General features: G+C 44.4%; 1 protein-coding gene across 4 annotated transcripts in view; it reads left to right on the top strand.

Moving 5' to 3' along the window:
- The first annotated feature begins 2031 nt into the window (after window positions 1-2031).
- Window positions 2032-16864, top strand: part of LOC149357691 (poly(ADP-ribose) glycohydrolase-like) — a 57766-nt gene continuing 42933 nt past the window's right edge. Inside the window, exons 1-12 of one of the 4 annotated variants that reach the window (XM_089584837.1) lie at window positions 2032-2408; window positions 2482-2641; window positions 2725-2794; window positions 2871-2939; window positions 3032-3091; window positions 3443-3520; window positions 3605-3694; window positions 3774-3914; window positions 7026-7139; window positions 12979-13053; window positions 15645-15737; window positions 15808-15968. In XM_089584837.1, coding sequence (XP_089440963.1) covers window positions 2312-2408; window positions 2482-2641; window positions 2725-2794; window positions 2871-2939; window positions 3032-3091; window positions 3443-3520; window positions 3605-3694; window positions 3774-3914; window positions 7026-7139; window positions 12979-13053; window positions 15645-15737; window positions 15808-15968 — 1208 coding nt within the window. In that variant the 5' untranslated portion in view covers window positions 2032-2311. The remainder of the gene's footprint in view (window positions 2409-2481; window positions 2642-2724; window positions 2795-2870; window positions 2940-3031; window positions 3092-3442; window positions 3521-3604; window positions 3695-3773; window positions 3915-7025; window positions 7140-12978; window positions 13054-15644; window positions 15738-15807; window positions 15969-16864) is intronic. The other 3 variants (XM_089584835.1, XM_089584836.1, XM_089584833.1) reach the window with 3 other exon arrangements.

Raw genomic sequence — 16864 nt, 5'->3', positions numbered from 1 at the left:
TGCCATGGCCTTCTCATGATCACTGTACGATCGCATTTTCGGTGATGTCTCGCGCTGCTTCGCAGCAGAGAGCACCAAGCAAAGATAATTTGCTCACCAATTTAGCACAGCTGGGTTTCTCTGCTGAGTGCGAGATGGCGCCACGGGTACCATTGCTGCATGCATTGCTTCGATGTCTTTCAGTTTTGGTAGGGTCCCTAGAAATACTTGCTAGGGACCCTAGTTTTGGATCGTCGTCGCCACATACGACGGGGATTTCCAAATAATTCTGACTGAATCAGGCAAGTACCCCACTCAAATGTAGTATAAAACAATACTGACCACCAAATGCAACCTCTCTGCGAAATTTGAGCCCGAACAAACGCGCGGTTAAGCCGAGAGAATTTTTTTCGATTTTCTCTGATTTACGCAACACGCAATAGTTTCGAGTTTCAAGCAGCCGATTTTTCATCTCGTCGATGATGCGTGAAGATGTTTATTACATTAGAACATCATTTACCGACCGTACGTGCCTCTAACCTCCCTCTATTGCACAGCCGCGTTTGCACAACTCCACCTACAAGAAGCACGCAAAAAATGTTTGGCGGGAAATGACTGACAAGAACGACGAATGGCACAGCGCGTGCCTTTTTCACAGCGCGAGAGAAATGGACGACAAAAAGAATGGAGGACATGCGGTGTTAGTAGTCAGCTGGACCAAGCATTACGAATAAAGCCCATTCAGTCATAATTTGGTACAATACGAAACAGCACTTTATACACTCCATTCGAAAAGCACCATACATAATATAAATGCTCATGTGAACCAAAACACCGTTGGCACCCCATCAATTAGCCGCCGCACCGTCGCTCCAGTTCGATCGAAACGCAACTCAGTAAAGTGGTGACTGGAGTCCGCTGCTTTCCATGTATACCTTCCTAAAATTTATCCCCAACGAGGGAACAAGCGTTGGCGACACTAGCGCGACCCGACGACACAGAGCTGAGCAGACGAAGTTATCTACGTGTTGTGTGAATAAACAAAAATAGCGACCTCCTGTCGTCTAAGCACACGAAGTTGTGTCCCATTGAGGCACAAATTTAGGGCCCTTCATTCTGAAACGTCTTTTCCGAAGACTTGGCCTCCTCGTGCAGTTTACGGCGCAACATGTAGGCATTATTGTTCGAGGAGGTGAGCGTCTTGGCCGTGGAGCCTAGCCTGTTCAAGAGCTGTCATGGCACATCCGGCTCTCAAAGGCAGAGATGAATAGAACTCCAGGAACGCTCCCCTCCGCTTAGTGGACTGCGTCACGTGCTAACAAAGGGAGAGCGAAGGCAGCACCCCGCTGCTGCTGGACCCCTGAAGAAGGGACCGAGTTGGTCCCGAAACGTTGGACAAAATTAAAATATTGGTTGGCGTCGGTTTTCTCTGAACTATATACCCTCATAGCTTGATCTCCGACAGCTGCATATCACGCTCACAGCACGAGCTCACTTCAAGCAAAGAAGCATGACCCAATGGGCGAATTCGCGTGTACTTTCGCCTCGGTATATGTTTCGAGCGTTCCCCGCTGCTTTTCTTCTCCCGATTGGAGACGTGCATGTTCCCAACAAGTCATGTACGTACTTAATTACGTGTACTACGTGTAGCAAATTATGCTGGAGCGTTTTAAAAGCAAGGATTTTCTTCAAACTATTCTAGTACACTATATTCAAACTAAGCTGATCAGAACCGTCAGTGTTTGTAGTTCTTTACTCGCTACTGCTGTCGAAAAATGAGTCAAAGCCATGTGTCCAGGGCAGAGTGGGAGGAGGATAAAACCTTCATTGTCGGCATAGGCACACAAAAAAAAAATGTCGCTGGATTATATCGAGCACAATAAAAAGTGTAACTCGACAAACATAGGCAAATGTCTTCCAATGGTAGCCAGACCAGACGGCAGCGCACGTTCGGAAAGTTTTCCTACGCCAGAGAGGGAAAATCCGTTTGATTCGCGATTCGCGTCGAGCAACCGGCTCGTCGGCGGCGTGCGAGGAAAGGAATGCCATACTCTGCCCGTTTCCAGTGGTTCTAGGGTAGATGGTTGCGCGCGTGCAGCGCTCGCGTGTGAGTGTGCGCGCGGGGAACGTGCTGTAGAATTCATTCAAGAATGTGCTATTCGGTTGTGTTGAAGTGGTGCAGTAGAGGTTATAATTTTGCTTGTATTTCATTGCTGTGAAACGGTGTTCTGCTCACAAGGCCTTCAACTACATTTCTGTGGCGATCATCTCGTCAACACAAGTGCATCCCTCGAGTTTGACGCATACCATCATCAGAAGATGTTCTGAAAAAATGAGCGATGGTTTAGGACCTAGCAGGAAACGATTTAAGCAAGTTGACTTGAGATCATTCCTTGGAAAAATGCGAGAAACTTGTGAGTCATGCAAAGGTACCGCCCGTCGCTCTGATTTCTGCCGGTTGCTTGTAATGAAAGATTAACGTGTATTTTTTTTTTTTTTAAGCCACGGACGAGAAGACGGAGAAAAACGCGTCCGGTGAACAAGACGAGCATTCGCATGTTCCGAGCACAGAAGGATCATCCGGGCAATCACCCGCTTGCGCGAGAAAACTCGACCCGAGCAAGTTAGAAGATGTCGACTCATCTCAAGAACTCTTCCCTGGGTATGCTACACATTTTGCACTTGCGCCGTTCTATTATTTCACGAGGTCTTATCACACGAGCACGTGCTTTTATTCGTACGCAGGCTTGATGCTTCTAATTCGCAAGCGTCAGGGCATTCGTCGGACTCGGAAAACACAGAAATTGATCTAAGCGTGCGTGGTGCCTTATTTTATAGCTCATTCATCTGTTGCTGGTAAAGCTAGATGTACTTTTGTCTCTTCATTTCAGAGTAGCGAAAAGACAGTCGAAAGCACTGAGCACAGTCAGCATGATTTGGACTCGGAAAATACCGATGTTGTGAGTTCATTCGTTTACGTCGTGTGTAGTGTCGTATTTTACTTGTCACGTACTGGCTGCTGTACTGAATGCATCGTAACCTCACATTTCAGGCTGGAGGCGCGAAGCGTGGTGAAACATCTAATTTGGATTCTCAAAGCTCGCACATAGAAGCAAGTTTTTTGTTTTGTTCTCAACTTTTGGTCTATTCCTGCAGCAAATGATCTGATAGTGTGTTACAACTCAAGGATGCAGCAGTGGATGCCCTTTAAAGGAGAACCTCCAGCCAATAGCATCGAACAGTTCCGACGATGTTGCAGCTCTCAAGCGTGAAAACATAGATGACTGGCAAGTGCCTCCATGAAACAGGATGAACCGTGACATGATAATCGGTCGACAGCATTTGCACCAGGGCCTTCTTTGAGTGGTATTTGCCTCTGCATTCTTGACTTGCTTCCTGCTGTAGTTACAAATGATCCATATTTCACGTTTACTTTCTATGTGCGAAATCAATCTATTTCTAGGATAGGACAATACCAGGCAGCTGTGGAGTAACGTCAGACTCGCAGGAGTCATCTCAGTCTGAGGAGAGCATTCCAGATGTAAGTGAAGGGTATTTTTTTTTTTTTCATCATTTGCTTTGGGGCGCAAGTTGTGTTGCCTATCACTCCCCTCCGTATTTTCAGGAGAGCACAATTCCGGAGAGCTTCAGGCGGACACCAGGTTGTGGAGTCGTGTACCCTGAAATGGGCCAAAGTCACACAGTTCTTTGCAAGGTTGGCATCAGGCTTTTCTTGTTGGTTGTTACCTGGGCTATTTTGTGATTTCATAAGGCCTTGTCTTTTCAAACTGCAGGTGACACGAGATGAAGCAGGTCATCTGAAGCCATATCCTCTAGTTCCCCACCCCCGTGTTCGTGTCGACAAATGGGATGGTGCACATGTCCGGATGCCATGTTCACCTCACAGCCAGTACCCAGCCGAGCAGGGAGTAATGGCACGTTGCTTTTAAGGTTATATATGCGTGGCACCCATCGGACGTTCTTGGCATTCCCAGTGGTAAACCCCTAAATTATGTGGCCCATGGTTGCAATACTTGCTTTCCCAACTGGGAACAAAGTCTGGACGTGTATGAAGGGGCTTCAGTGAGTGTCCATCCTCACATACCAGTTTTATAGGCAGTGATATGAAATACAGTTGAACATTGCAGTTATGAACCTTACAAGATGATGAATGTGCAAATGACATGTCTGTGGTAAATGTTCATGAGCTTCAAGTTGGAATGTATATTGACACAATATGGTGTCACTTTCACATTAGTTAAATGTGTTAATCATGGAAACCTGCTGTGCTGATGGCTACTGAAACAGCATTCTTTGAGTTCTTTTGGCTCCTGAGCCTAGCACAAAACTAAAATCCCCTCAACACGTTTATTACATGACATGTGCTTGCTTTTCACGAGAAATGTAGAAATGGCACCTCACTAAAGTCTTCTAATAGTGTTCTGCATTTTTTTTGCCTTTCCTGATGACATTTTGAGCCTGAAATAATAATGCTTTTCTTTGGTCACCATATAATGGGATAAAAAGAGACTATATGTGGCTTGAGAAATCGCTTGCTTGGAAAAGAACACAGGAATTAACTACAGTAAATTCTAACACATCTCCAACTAAAAAACTTTTATTTGAAACCCAATGTTTCAGAGCCAGATTTAATTAATGTATAATAAAAAAAAATTGGAGGTAGTACAGTATGTTATGCATACATACTTTGCATTAAATATCTACCTATTTCTTTGGTATCTCATGGAGACATTCCGAACACTTGGCTTTTTTAAAGGCCTATAGGGTGTGCGCACCTACAAGGGAAATTGTAAGCCCCTAACGCATTCTTGTGTTTTCTTCGTGAATTTGTTCAAACACTCATCATTTTTTGTCTTGCTTGCATGTGACTTTGTTCTGTCACAGGGCAATTTCGGGGAATAATGTCATCATTTGTTGGTTCCTTGCAAAGGGGAAGAGTATGGTGTGAGGGATGCTATAGTGGAGGGCTCTGAGTTAACTTCTTCTACCTGGGGTTCCTTGACGTGCGACCGGCACTGCAGAGCACATGGGCATTTTTGTGAAATAGAAATGTGCCTACCAAAGCCACATCAGGGCAGGAGGGAAGAGCACATTTGCAAGCATGTATGCGTTGCCACCATCGGGCCTGTGAGTGCTAAGTATGTGGTATTAAAAGCTACAACGGAGCAGGGTCGTCTTAATGTGTCAGTGTTCAGTGGTACCAGGTATTGTGAAGGATTTGAACAGAGCATGATTATGTGTTGGCTATCGCCGCGGTGGCTCAGTGGTTATGGCGCTTGACTGCTTGCCCGAAAGATGCGGGTTCGATCCCGGCCCCGGCGGTCGAATTTCGATGGAGGCGAAATTCTAGAGGCCCGTGCTCTGTGCGATGTCAGTGTAGGTTAAAGAACCCCAGGTGGTCGAAATTTCCTGAGCCGCTCACTACGGCTTGAGACGTTAAACCCCAATAGACCAATAAACCAAATGATCATGTGTTGGCGTGTCATTGTGTGTTAACATGTATTTGTTGTAACGGTAACATTTTCTAATATGGCCTTCACTTTCCTGAAAAAAAAAAAAAATAGTTCATTGTTTAACAGTGATTGCCGCTATTGGGCGGAAGCCCTGTATCCACAGTGTGGGCATAGACTTCTGCACAAAGAGTGGCGTCGGAGAGGAAGGGGTCGTAGGATGTGGACTGGGGGAAGGGAATAGACACTGCAAGTTAATGGAGCTATGCACTGTAGTGCAGTGGGGGCTAGAGGGAGCACCATCTGTGGTGCTGTGTGTCAAGGGTGAGGGAATACAAAGGTGCAGAGGATGAGGCGCCATGGCATGACAAAAGAGGGCATGGAGTGGAAAGGAGGGAAAGTGGAGGTGCTCTGCAGCGCAGCATGACAGCTACCATTGTACTCTCGCATTATGGAGCATAGCGTAAACATTGGTCAGTTTTTCGCTTACCTTCACTTCATTTCACTAGTCAAGTTGCACAGCATAAACAAAACGTAACAGAATTGCAAAACTATCTGCCAGCAGAGAGAGAAATTAGTTGAGCAGAAGGGAGCGACAGTCAATACTCGATGGTATAGGGGAAAAAAAACTATTTGGAAGTGTTTTTGTATGCATAAATAGGCTGAACAAGCTAAATAAGTTTGTGATGTCAGCTCTCTTAATTTTGCGCTAATACGAGACATTTGAGTAGTGAGAGAATTAGGATTGGAGTGTTTTAAAAGTCTTGTTAGGATAATTGCGGTGGTAGCGGAGCAATACAAGATACTGGGAATGGTGTGCTTTGAATGCTTTAAGGGAGGACGAGGGTCTTAAAACTAACTTTTTTATTTATGGCTAGAATCTCATGAAATTTTGCACACAGATGTATTTTTCTCTTCTGATTCCAAGTGTGTAATCACAATTGAGCTGGAGGTCTTAGATCTTACAAAGTCTGGAATGTAATTAGGTAATTTCTTACGCAGCTTTAACGAACTTTCTCATTCCATTTTGTTGCTTTTATTTACATGAATTGATAGCCAGAGAGTTCCCATATCCGATGACATTCTTTGTTTTTTTCTGAAGGCATGTCATCCTGATGTACTATGTCGAGAGTAAAAGGTTGCAGTATTTTACACTGCAACTTGTTAAGCTAATTGTAAATTGCTATTTATATGTGGCCTAAACAAAAAAAGTAAGAAAGTCATCGGGTATGGGAATTTGCTGGCTATCAATTCATGTAATTAAAAGCAACAAAATGCAATTAGAAAGTTCATTAAAGCTGCGTTAGAAATTACCCAATTACACTCTACAATTTAAGATAACTCTTGATCTAAGACCACCAGCTCAGTTACGACTACATTTTTGAAATCGGAAGAGAAAAACACATCTGTGTGCAAAATTTCATCATATTTTAGCCACAAATAAAAAGGTCAGTTTTAAGACCGTCGTCCCCCCTTAAGTGCCCTTATTTTATGCCGCATTATCTGTCAGCTGCCAATGCTCAGTTATTTGTTGTCTGTTTTCTTTAATACTGCATGGATACATCTTCATTGCAGTACTGCATGGCGACATCTTCATTGCAGTTCTATGGGGGATCAAATCTTCGAAGCCGGTGGGAGCTGATAGAGAACTCACTTTTGGGAGACATTGTTGACTCGCACAGCTTGGTGGTAAGCCTCCCAGTTTTCATGGCAAATATGTGTTGAGTGTGAACACTGGAAGTGAGGCCTCTTTCTCAGGCCTCTAAGGCAACACTGGTGCTTTTTCAGGGCTCACTGTCCCTCCACGGCCTCAGGTACACTACAATGCTGTGCGATGGTGACAGCCGCTCATACATTGTTCAATAAGCTAAAGTGTGCAGGTTTGTGGATGTCCTTGAAGAGGACTGCATGAACCACGTGCAAAAGCACATGGGAGCTGCACTTTGCAACTTGGTGCAGAAGCTTAAGACTAAAGATGGAGAAATGGCAAGGGGCAACTGACTGGCGACTTGATTACCAAGTTGTCCAGTTATTATGGTTGGGCTCTGAAATCACACGTAGAGAATCTGGACGGGATGCACTCAGCTGTAATGGCTAGCTATAATCACATTAGACAGTCTCTGTCCAAGTGGACCAAGATTCTTGGTGCAAGTACGATGCCGCCAAGACGCAAAATGAGCTGCCACCAAAACACAGTACAACCTCCCTGAGTGTGTTGGCACTGCACTGCTGCGAGTGTATCAGCGCTTGGCTGACAGAAAGCTACTAAAGCATTGTCAAAGAAATAAGACAGAATCCAAATGGGCAAACGAGGCATTGCACGCCCTGATATGGAGTCGTGCACCCAAAGACAAAAATGCATCACTGTTTGCTGTGGAGACTGCAGTTGCAGAAACCATAATCAACATGGGAACACACAAAGCTAACGCAGCCATCTTGGAAGAGCTGCAGCTAAATCAGGGTGAATAAAGCAGCCAAAGAGCAGCCGAGAAAGACACGGACTGCAATGTGTGGGCCGAAAAAAAGTGTGCTGCCTCGGTAGCTTTTCGGAGTGCAGCGCATTGAAGGCAGAGGGGCAAAACTGATGCCGATTACTCTCCGGGAGCATTCTGAGTCAAAGCGATTTATAATTGTAAACTTTTGTGTCATTAAAATGATTTTTGAGATTGCAATTTTTTTTTTGCTTTTTTCTCAACATGTAAAATTTTCCTACCCTTCTTTTATTTTGTGGGTGGCGCTGCAACTCTTCTACTTGACAGATTTTAACGATTTCTTTTTTACTGACTCTCGAGTTTGTAAGGAACGCGGTGAAGCTACCACACAGGGCCTCCAAGTGCACAGACATTTTGAATATGTACGAGAATGTAGAAAGGGAAGCTTGTACTCTTGATGTTGAAACTTCAACTTCCATAGCTCTGGCTAGAAGAAAAATAGGAATGTAAAACTAATTTTATTGTGTTCCTTAGATGTCTAGGAATAGATTCATGCATATTTTATTCATTTCCCTTCAGTGGATCTTTCTGCAGGCTTCCTGCAAATCAGAACGGAAAAGTCCTAACTATTGAACAATTTTATGTCGAAGGTAACCAACAGCATATATGAACGAGCACACAAAATTACAAAGCCCTGCAAATTTCATGTTGGTAGTGTGAGTATTAAGAAAAATTTTGCTCAAGACTCACGACCCCCTCTTAAGCGCAGAAGGAACTTCGTGACGCATCTGGTCCGTCAACGGCAGTGACAAATGTAACCAAAATCTCCCTCGTATTTTCGGATGCTTCGTTCTTTTGCACCTAAGTACTGCTGTGAAGCAACCGCGGCCGCTCATTGTCACAGCTTTTCTGCTTTTTAAGCTGCGTTTTCTATACCTGGCCCGCTCGTATATAAGCTGTAGTTCGTAGCAACTTCGACTCCTTGCCCTTATGCACCACAAAGAAACCTCGGTATTTCTCCTTTTCATATCACGTCCTCGAAAACGGCCGTCTCAAATGCTAGCGTGCCGTTTTTATTTTTAGTATTGGTGGTGGTGGTGGTGGTTCGCCTCAGTGTATCGATGCACTGCAGAGAAGCCACCGCGGAGGGTGACTACTGCTGTGTTTAAGCTTTTCATGTTGCGTGCCCACACATTCGGCCCACTTATATGTTTTCACATGTGTTTGGTCAATAAACATGTTATGCGACCACAGTTTGTCGAAATTTTAAATGCAGCAGCCGGGAAATTGTGTTATCCGGGAACATAATAATTGGGAGAGATATAGTGTAACTCTATGGGACATTTTTAATATCCACGATTTGAGCGTACGAACCGGGAAATCATATGAACCGGGAACACATCCACAAGGTTTTACTGTATACAGTAACTCCAAGATGTGTGAGGAAATGCTGTAGTTCTTTCATTTGTGGATCAGTGTAATTAAGCAGCTATCCTATATCCCTGCTACATGGGCATTTTCAGCGGCAGTTCAGTTCAACTGAGGTCGGGGCTACAGTTAAGCTGGTTGACTGACAATAGTGGACCTGCCACATTGGCTGAGTCTGTGGCATTTCTCACTGCCATATGTTCTCAGATCTTGTAAAAGGTTGTCATCCTGGCTAGTATAAGTCCCAGTCTAAACTTTCACTAATCGAATGGGTGTAAACACGTAAACCCGCAAAGCAGCACCAGAAAAACGATGGCTAAGCACTGAAACCAGACATGCCTCCATTGGATTGTCTTGGCTCTGTGTGGTGTTCAGTTGCAGCGTACTCAAAGCACAAAACGTACTCAGAAGTTGTAGTTCCGTGCAAAAAAGGCATGAAAGCAATGTTTAAAGTTAAAAATAAAAAAATTATATTTTTAGGTCACCAGCACATAGCATGATTGCAGGATCCAGAGGGTGAACAGAGTTTTGCAGAACCTGCTGTGTAAGTGCAGCCGACTGCCGTTCAGTTCAGTGTTGGTTAGAAAGGTGAGCAGCTGTTCATCTGAATGGCAGTTGAAACTGCTTGTGTAACAGGGGTGCATGCTGCAATCTGAATCTGGTGTGTATATGGATGTAACATTCTGATAGCAGAAACTAGACTACCACTACACTGAGTTGCATGGCCACTGTTTCTGTGAGCACCATGATGCTGATCGGCCTCACCACCTCGGCATACTTAGGGCCCTTCGTTTTTGAGTAAAACCTGATTTTACCGGATTCTTGCTCCCTGAACAGACTTCTGAAATGTGGGTTAAACCCGATTTCCACCCGAAAATAAGGCTTCTGTAGGAAACTTAGTTTCCTGGTGGACAAAGCGGAAGACACCGCAGAGAAATTGGCGGACATCTTCAGTGGACATCCAAAGAAGTGTTTTCAGAACGTTGGCCATTTTAAACTTCTTTTAGTGCTTTTTATTCATGATAGTGCTTATCTGAGGCCAAGTTGGAAAAGTACATTTTAGAAGCGACAAGCAAATCCATGGACACTGACCAGATGTCTAATTTTCATCACTGTACCAAGCGCTACTCACGCTAGCAGCATCCTGCTGCTAGGCTCTCCTGCATTTAAAGTGATTGTATTTAAGTTGAATGAATGTCACAGTGTACAAACAAAGGCATACAAAGGTGTTTCACTGATGCAGAAGTGCTACTCAGCAGATGGTAATATGTCTGGCGAAATATTTAAAAATGAATGAGAGAAAAAAAGAAATGTCTCATTTCATTGGAGGATTGCAGTGGAACCTGCCATTTTCATATTGTTTGCGAAACAATGTGCAAAAAATGGAGCATTTCACGTCCCACACAAAGACGAGCGCTTATAGCAGATTGTCTTCTGCTGCAAAATATGACCTGATGAAACCTGAATTGTGGAACATTTTTCTGAATTGCCCAATTTGTGCCCGAATTTCAGCTCACAAAATGTTGCCCGATTTTTACCCGTAAAAAGTAAAATCTGAAAATGAAAGGCCCTAAGTACATATACTGTACACAGGCTTTTGTAGCAACCTTGAGACACATGCCGTGTCTCAACTGGATAGTATTTTACTACTGGTAAGCCTGGCAGGTTACTGTGTTCATGATGCACTGTGGAACATGTTGAAAGTTTCAAAAAGTGAACGCAAAGATCCTTAGGTGCTTTTTTTCTAATGCAGTTAGTCGAGAGAAAAATATCTTGTGCACATTTCCTGGGGTGAAAATTTTGTGACTACTTCAGGAAGGAATGTAGATGAAGATAAAAAGGTTTCAGTCATGAGACCGATTGTGCCTTCTGCATCAGTGCTTTCAGCCATAAGTGCCATTCAGGGGCCGCTAAGGATTCCAACTGCCGGCCTCTTCTGTGGCAGTGGCGGCTATGAGGCTGGTGAAATTGGACCTGTGGCCTAAGTGCAGCTTTTGCTTGTTCAGGAATTCTTTCTGATTGGTACTTTCACATACAGTAAACATTTGACACCAATGCTCTCTACTTGCATGTAGGGCCCTTTGTTTTCTTGCACCCCGAGCAAATTAAAAAAAAAAAAAAGGGTTAAACCCAGGTTCTACCCAAAAATAAGCCTTCTAGGAAACTTAGTTTCCATGTGGACGAAGCTGAAGACACTGCAAGAAAAGTGACAGACACTTTGTGCAAAAATTCAGAGGGGGGTTTTAAGTTGAGCGATCATTTTAAACTTCGTTTAAGGCTTTTTATTTAGACGGTGCGTAATTTGGGGCCAAGTATACGAACAGTACGTTTCTGAAGCGAGAAGCAAAAGTGCAAGAGACGTATTATTGGCATCACTGTTATCAAGGGCTATACTTGTGGTAACGGTGGCCTGCTCCAGGCTAGGCTTTTCTGCGTTTAATGTGATCGCATTGGCGTTGAAAGAATGTTGTCGCAGTGTACAAACAGAGGCAGATTTGTGTTTCGCGGACGCAGAAGTGCAATGCAGTAGATGATAGTTAAGTGCATGGTGAAATGATCATAATAAATAAATATTGTTTACAGTACCACGTGTAAATACATAAATTTATGTCCTGCACAAAAACGAGCATTTACAGCAGATTGTATTCTGCTACAAAATATAACCCGATAAAACTTGAATTATGTTACCGTTTTCTGAATAACTCGATTTGTACCTGAATTTGAAGCCAAAAATTATCGACTGATTTCCTCCTCCCCCCACCAAATTCTGGAGAAAATTAAACCCAAAATGAAGAACCCTACATATATACAGCAGTAGTAGGCATGCTTACAGTAACAATAAGAGACAAAAACTTCTGGAGACTGCTGCTCCTGCCTTAATGTATCATTCAGAAAGTGTTGGAATGTACATTACTGTAAATTATTGTTAACTCGAGGTTGCGTATCTTGAAATGCTGGTTAAGCCGAAAATATTTCATTTTACGGCAATAAGCTGTAATAGGTACCACGCGTTAGTCACTGCTTGTCTTCAAAGCGTTTCATGGTGAACATCTCGAAATGTGGCCTGTTAAGCTCGAAAAAAGGTCCATCAGCCAGCAGTTTTATGTGGCCCACAGGTCAGGTGACAAAGCAGCAAGTATGCTCCTGTCCCTAGCTGCTGCCCTGTGCCACTCTGTACTCTGCACAGTTCCAGTGCTGGCACGCACTGCTTCGATTCCCGGCTTCAGAGCTTGGAGAATTCACTGCAGAGATGTAAGGACAGCGTACTGTTTCCCAGCCGATCAATTCGCGCTACAAGGAACATACACACGGAAACACAAACGGACGGAGCGCATGTGTGTATGTTCCTTGTAGCGCCAATTGATGAGTATGAAGCACCAACTAGCCCCCGCTCTTGCAGTGTTTCCCAGCCCAGTGACTGCCAGGAAGACAAGGAGGAAAGGAACCCTTTCTCCCTTCTCTCCCTCATGAGAAGTGGTGTCACCATGGTGTTACACGGTACATCTTTTACAATAATTAAATGCTCAGTTTGCATAAATTTGCATTGTGAAATAAAGCTACATAGATGGCTAACTTTTTGCAGTGTACAATTGGTATGGTTGGAATTGAATCTGAAGTGCTACCCAAGTTATTGTGCATTTCCAGTATGTTTTCTTTTATTTTTGCAGAGAGCCATTCGTCAGTATAATGACCGTGCTACTGCTGAGTGGAACTTCAACTGCCTTCTCAAGTTTCTTGAGCAGGTAATGCAGAATCAAGGCTGCTGAACTTATTAGCTTGTAGTCCATCACTCTGTTACTTAACCCTTTGAGGGTCAAATTATTTTGAAGAAAACTTTCCCAGGTGGTCAAATTACTTTATTGTGGATCTTGAATCTACAAAATGTATATAATCGAGAATAAATAGTAAAAAAAAATTAGGAACAGTACTTTGGTCACAGCATCACTCACAACTGGAAAATGTTCAATAGAATAGAATAGCAACGGTGATAAGCAAGCTAAGAGCAGCACCAATAAAGATAGAAATCAACTTTCGCCGCCTCTGCAAAACAGTGCCCACAAAGAGAAAACACGTTTCGCGTGACTCCGTTACGATCCCTCGGCGGAATCAAAACCGCGTAGGCGCGTTGCCACAGAGGGCGAGAATACCTCGCGAGCAACGGTGATAAGCAAGCTAAGAGCAGCGCCAATAAAGATAGAAATCAACTTCGGAAGCCCCTGCAAGATAGTGCTGACAAAAAGAAAACTCAAATTTCGCGCGACTCCGTTGTGATCACGCGGTGAAACCAAAACTACAAAAGGGGAGTTGCCGCAGTCTGTGCCGCCGCGCTAAAGCTAAACATAAGTTCTGCTTATCTCCGTAAGAAGGCAGCACAAAATTAAAACACTTCTTGTAAGTCCTAAGAGGTGGCAGCACCCCCCAGTGAGCACGCATTGTTCTTTTGGCGCAAAATTTCAAACGGAAGATCGAAACCGTACCCGTACGGCAAAGACCTTGCGGGACAGAAAACCGCCGCCGTACATATACGGCAAAAACCTTCAAAGGGTTAAATTTGAATTGAGTGGGATATTCTGTATGAATTGTTGGCCCTGTTTTTCCATGCATGGGATAACACTGAGATGTAATTCACTTTCATCATCAGCAGCAGCAGCGGCAGCCAAATGAGCTTCACTGATGGATAAATGGCTCTCTTGGTAATCTCCACTTGCCCTTGGCCTGTGCCATCCTTAACCCTGTGCAGATTTCCAAACCTTATCACTCCATCTGTGTCTGTGCTGCTCCTGACTGCATTTCCTTCCCTTGGTGCCTGTCCTATTGCTGTTGTAAACCACCAATCACCTGTATACATACCATTGAAGGTGCGCGAATATTCGTAAATTTGAAGTAGCGAATTGAATATCCTTCTATTCAATTTGCCGAATGAATCAGATAGGGCATTTTAAAAATTATGTGAAACAGATTGAATTGGGTGTAAAGTTTGTGAATAGTTTTTGAATAATCTGCTTTAAGTTTGAATAGGGCACGCTTGGCTTTTTGTTTTTTTTTGGCGACTGTTTCAAAACCTGCTCACTCCGGCGCCGCACAGCATGCTGCCGCGATAGGTCTGTGCAGGTAAGAGGGTTCATGTGGTAGCAGTCATAATACTCCTGCATATTGCCTTCAATATTGGGAAATGAGACTGGGTTCTGCCAAGTTTAGCAAACCCTGCATTCATGCTTGATATCTGAGGCCATAACTCAAACCCTTGTCTTCTCATCAACCACGATTTGGTGGTTGTTTGTTCATTGTCATCATCAGTAGTGAATGGTAATTTTCCTATGCTTATGACGTGTCGGTCAAAGAGTACAACTGACTTCGTGTTGCGTGTCCCGTACTGGCAGTCAGTCAGTGTTGCACCTTCTGACACGCAAAGATTTTCATGACTTATAGCGCCACCACTAGTGCTTCGCTGATTCGCATGGCTTTTTGTTTTGTACAAGTACTCGTACAATTAGCGAATAGTCACAAAAATATTCTATTCATATTCGATTCGGTATTTGACTGCACTATTCATATTTTATTCATTGTCCAAAAAGGACTATTTGCACACTTCTACATATTATACATTAGGCCTGTGTCCACTTGTGACATTTAATCTTGCTAGATCGTCATCGTTTGTTTCGATGTCTGCGTACTCCTCCTGCACATGCGCATCCTGCATGATTGTACTGCCACACCATGACTGGTTACTGTACCTGGGTGATTCAACAGTTCAGATAAAGGAATTGTCTAGTGCTCGTGTGCGCTAATTCAAGTGCGGCAGCGTGAACGCAGCTCACATCCACACCCTTGCCCAGAGTTACTAAGCCCTCCAACTGGCATCGGTACTTTGCACCAACCCAGCTGTCGCTGGAAATCTCATTGCCACAAGGGTGAATCTCTGGCGAATTTTTTTCTTTCAATTTTTCTATACCTGAGCATTGTGAATTGTGCATTTGGTCGGAGTGTTGTCTAGTGGTCTTGCATGTTACAGGCAGTCGGCAAAGCACTGCTTCAGTTGTGTTGAACTACTTCTGAATCAGAGGTTGCTCATGCTGACTTATGAACATTAATTTTAAGTATTAGTACATAACTCGAGAAATCAGAACAAATCCGCCATAAGGTAGTTGAATGCGGCATTAGGCTCACTGCTTCTATCAAGTTTTCACTCATGAACCATATAAGTTAAGCTTTCCTTTCTTTGTGTGTTGCATTGGCTTGGCAAATGTTTTCCTGTGAGTGGTGAAGGAAATTAAGAATGGTCTTTGTGGTTATGGCAGACAATTGCAGAAATTGATGGCAAACCTTTCTCCAGGAACTGGATGACAGGGAGTCCAGCAACTTCTTTCAAGTGCTGCTCCCCAAGATGATTGCCCTGGCACTTCGCCTTCCTGTCCTCATTACTCAGGTGAGGGTTTCCAGTCTTGTAATCATACCGAGTGCAAACTTTGATGATGCCTGTTGTGCTCACCTTCCAGCCAATTCCACTTCTGAAATCCAGCCAGGACCGTATGCTTTCCATGAGCCAGATGCAGGCTGGCTGCCTGCTGGCAAACGCCTTCTTCTGCACATTTCCTCGGAGGAATACACTTAAAAGCAACTCTGAGTACTGCAATTACCCCAACATCAATTTCAATAGGTAAGCATTGCACAGAGTGAATCTTGGTGACAGTGTAGCTGTGCTACAGTCAAACCTCGATGTAACAATCAGGGATATTACGAATTATTGGCCATATCGAACTCTTCATATTTTTGGCAAATTCATGCAATTTCTACTTTAAATGTCGAACGCAGTTGATCATGAAACGGGAATATCGAATTCCCCAGCGCCAAACTGTGCCCATTCGGATGGCAGGCGGCAGGCTTCGCCGCAATGCACAAGTGACTGGTGGTGGTGCAACACGCGTTTGCGCCAAGGTTTGCAATTTCAACTCGCACTCGCCAGCAGCAGCGCGTAGGGGTTGAAGTCCGGCAGTCAGCACGCATTCACGCTTCTGGCATCTGTCGACAACGCCATGGAAGCAACACCAGTGGTTGTAAGCTTGCAGTAACAATCCTGCGCTCATGTCGGCTGTCGCGGAGGTGGTGAAAAGGATGACAGCTTTCGCTCTGACGCACCGCTTTCCACGCGACACAGCAGTGATGCGGAGAAGCCACAGTAACCGGCGCTTAGCATGTGCTTGCGGTGATATGCGGGAAAGCCAACCTAACTGGCGCTCAGTTTTTGTAGCGTGAGCTACATTGGCCACAGTCTCGCCGTTTCGCGTGCTGCTCCCTCCGTCGACCATACTGCGCATGCGCGAGTGACGTCACTGCCCACAGCTGGCGTGCCTCGACGCGCGCACTTGCCGCTGCTGGCGCAGAGCCACGCGACGTCACTGCTCACGCTGCGTATATCCTGGCATAGCGGAGCTAAGCCACTGATAACTTTTTGCGGTCTTTGGAATAGCCGCGATCGTCTTCGAAACGCCACCAAAACGTGGGAAAACATCTCTCCGTTTCTCTAGTAAGGATCGCCAGAATTGCTGTCCCTTC

Source organism: Amblyomma mixtum, chromosome 3 (assembly GCF_055824585.1).
Source record: "Amblyomma mixtum isolate Tamu chromosome 3, ASM5582458v1, whole genome shotgun sequence".
NCBI lineage: Eukaryota > Metazoa > Arthropoda > Arachnida > Ixodida > Ixodidae > Amblyomma > Amblyomma mixtum.
The sequence above is the reverse complement of the archived record's forward strand: the minus strand, read 5'-3'. Positions and strand labels throughout refer to the sequence as shown.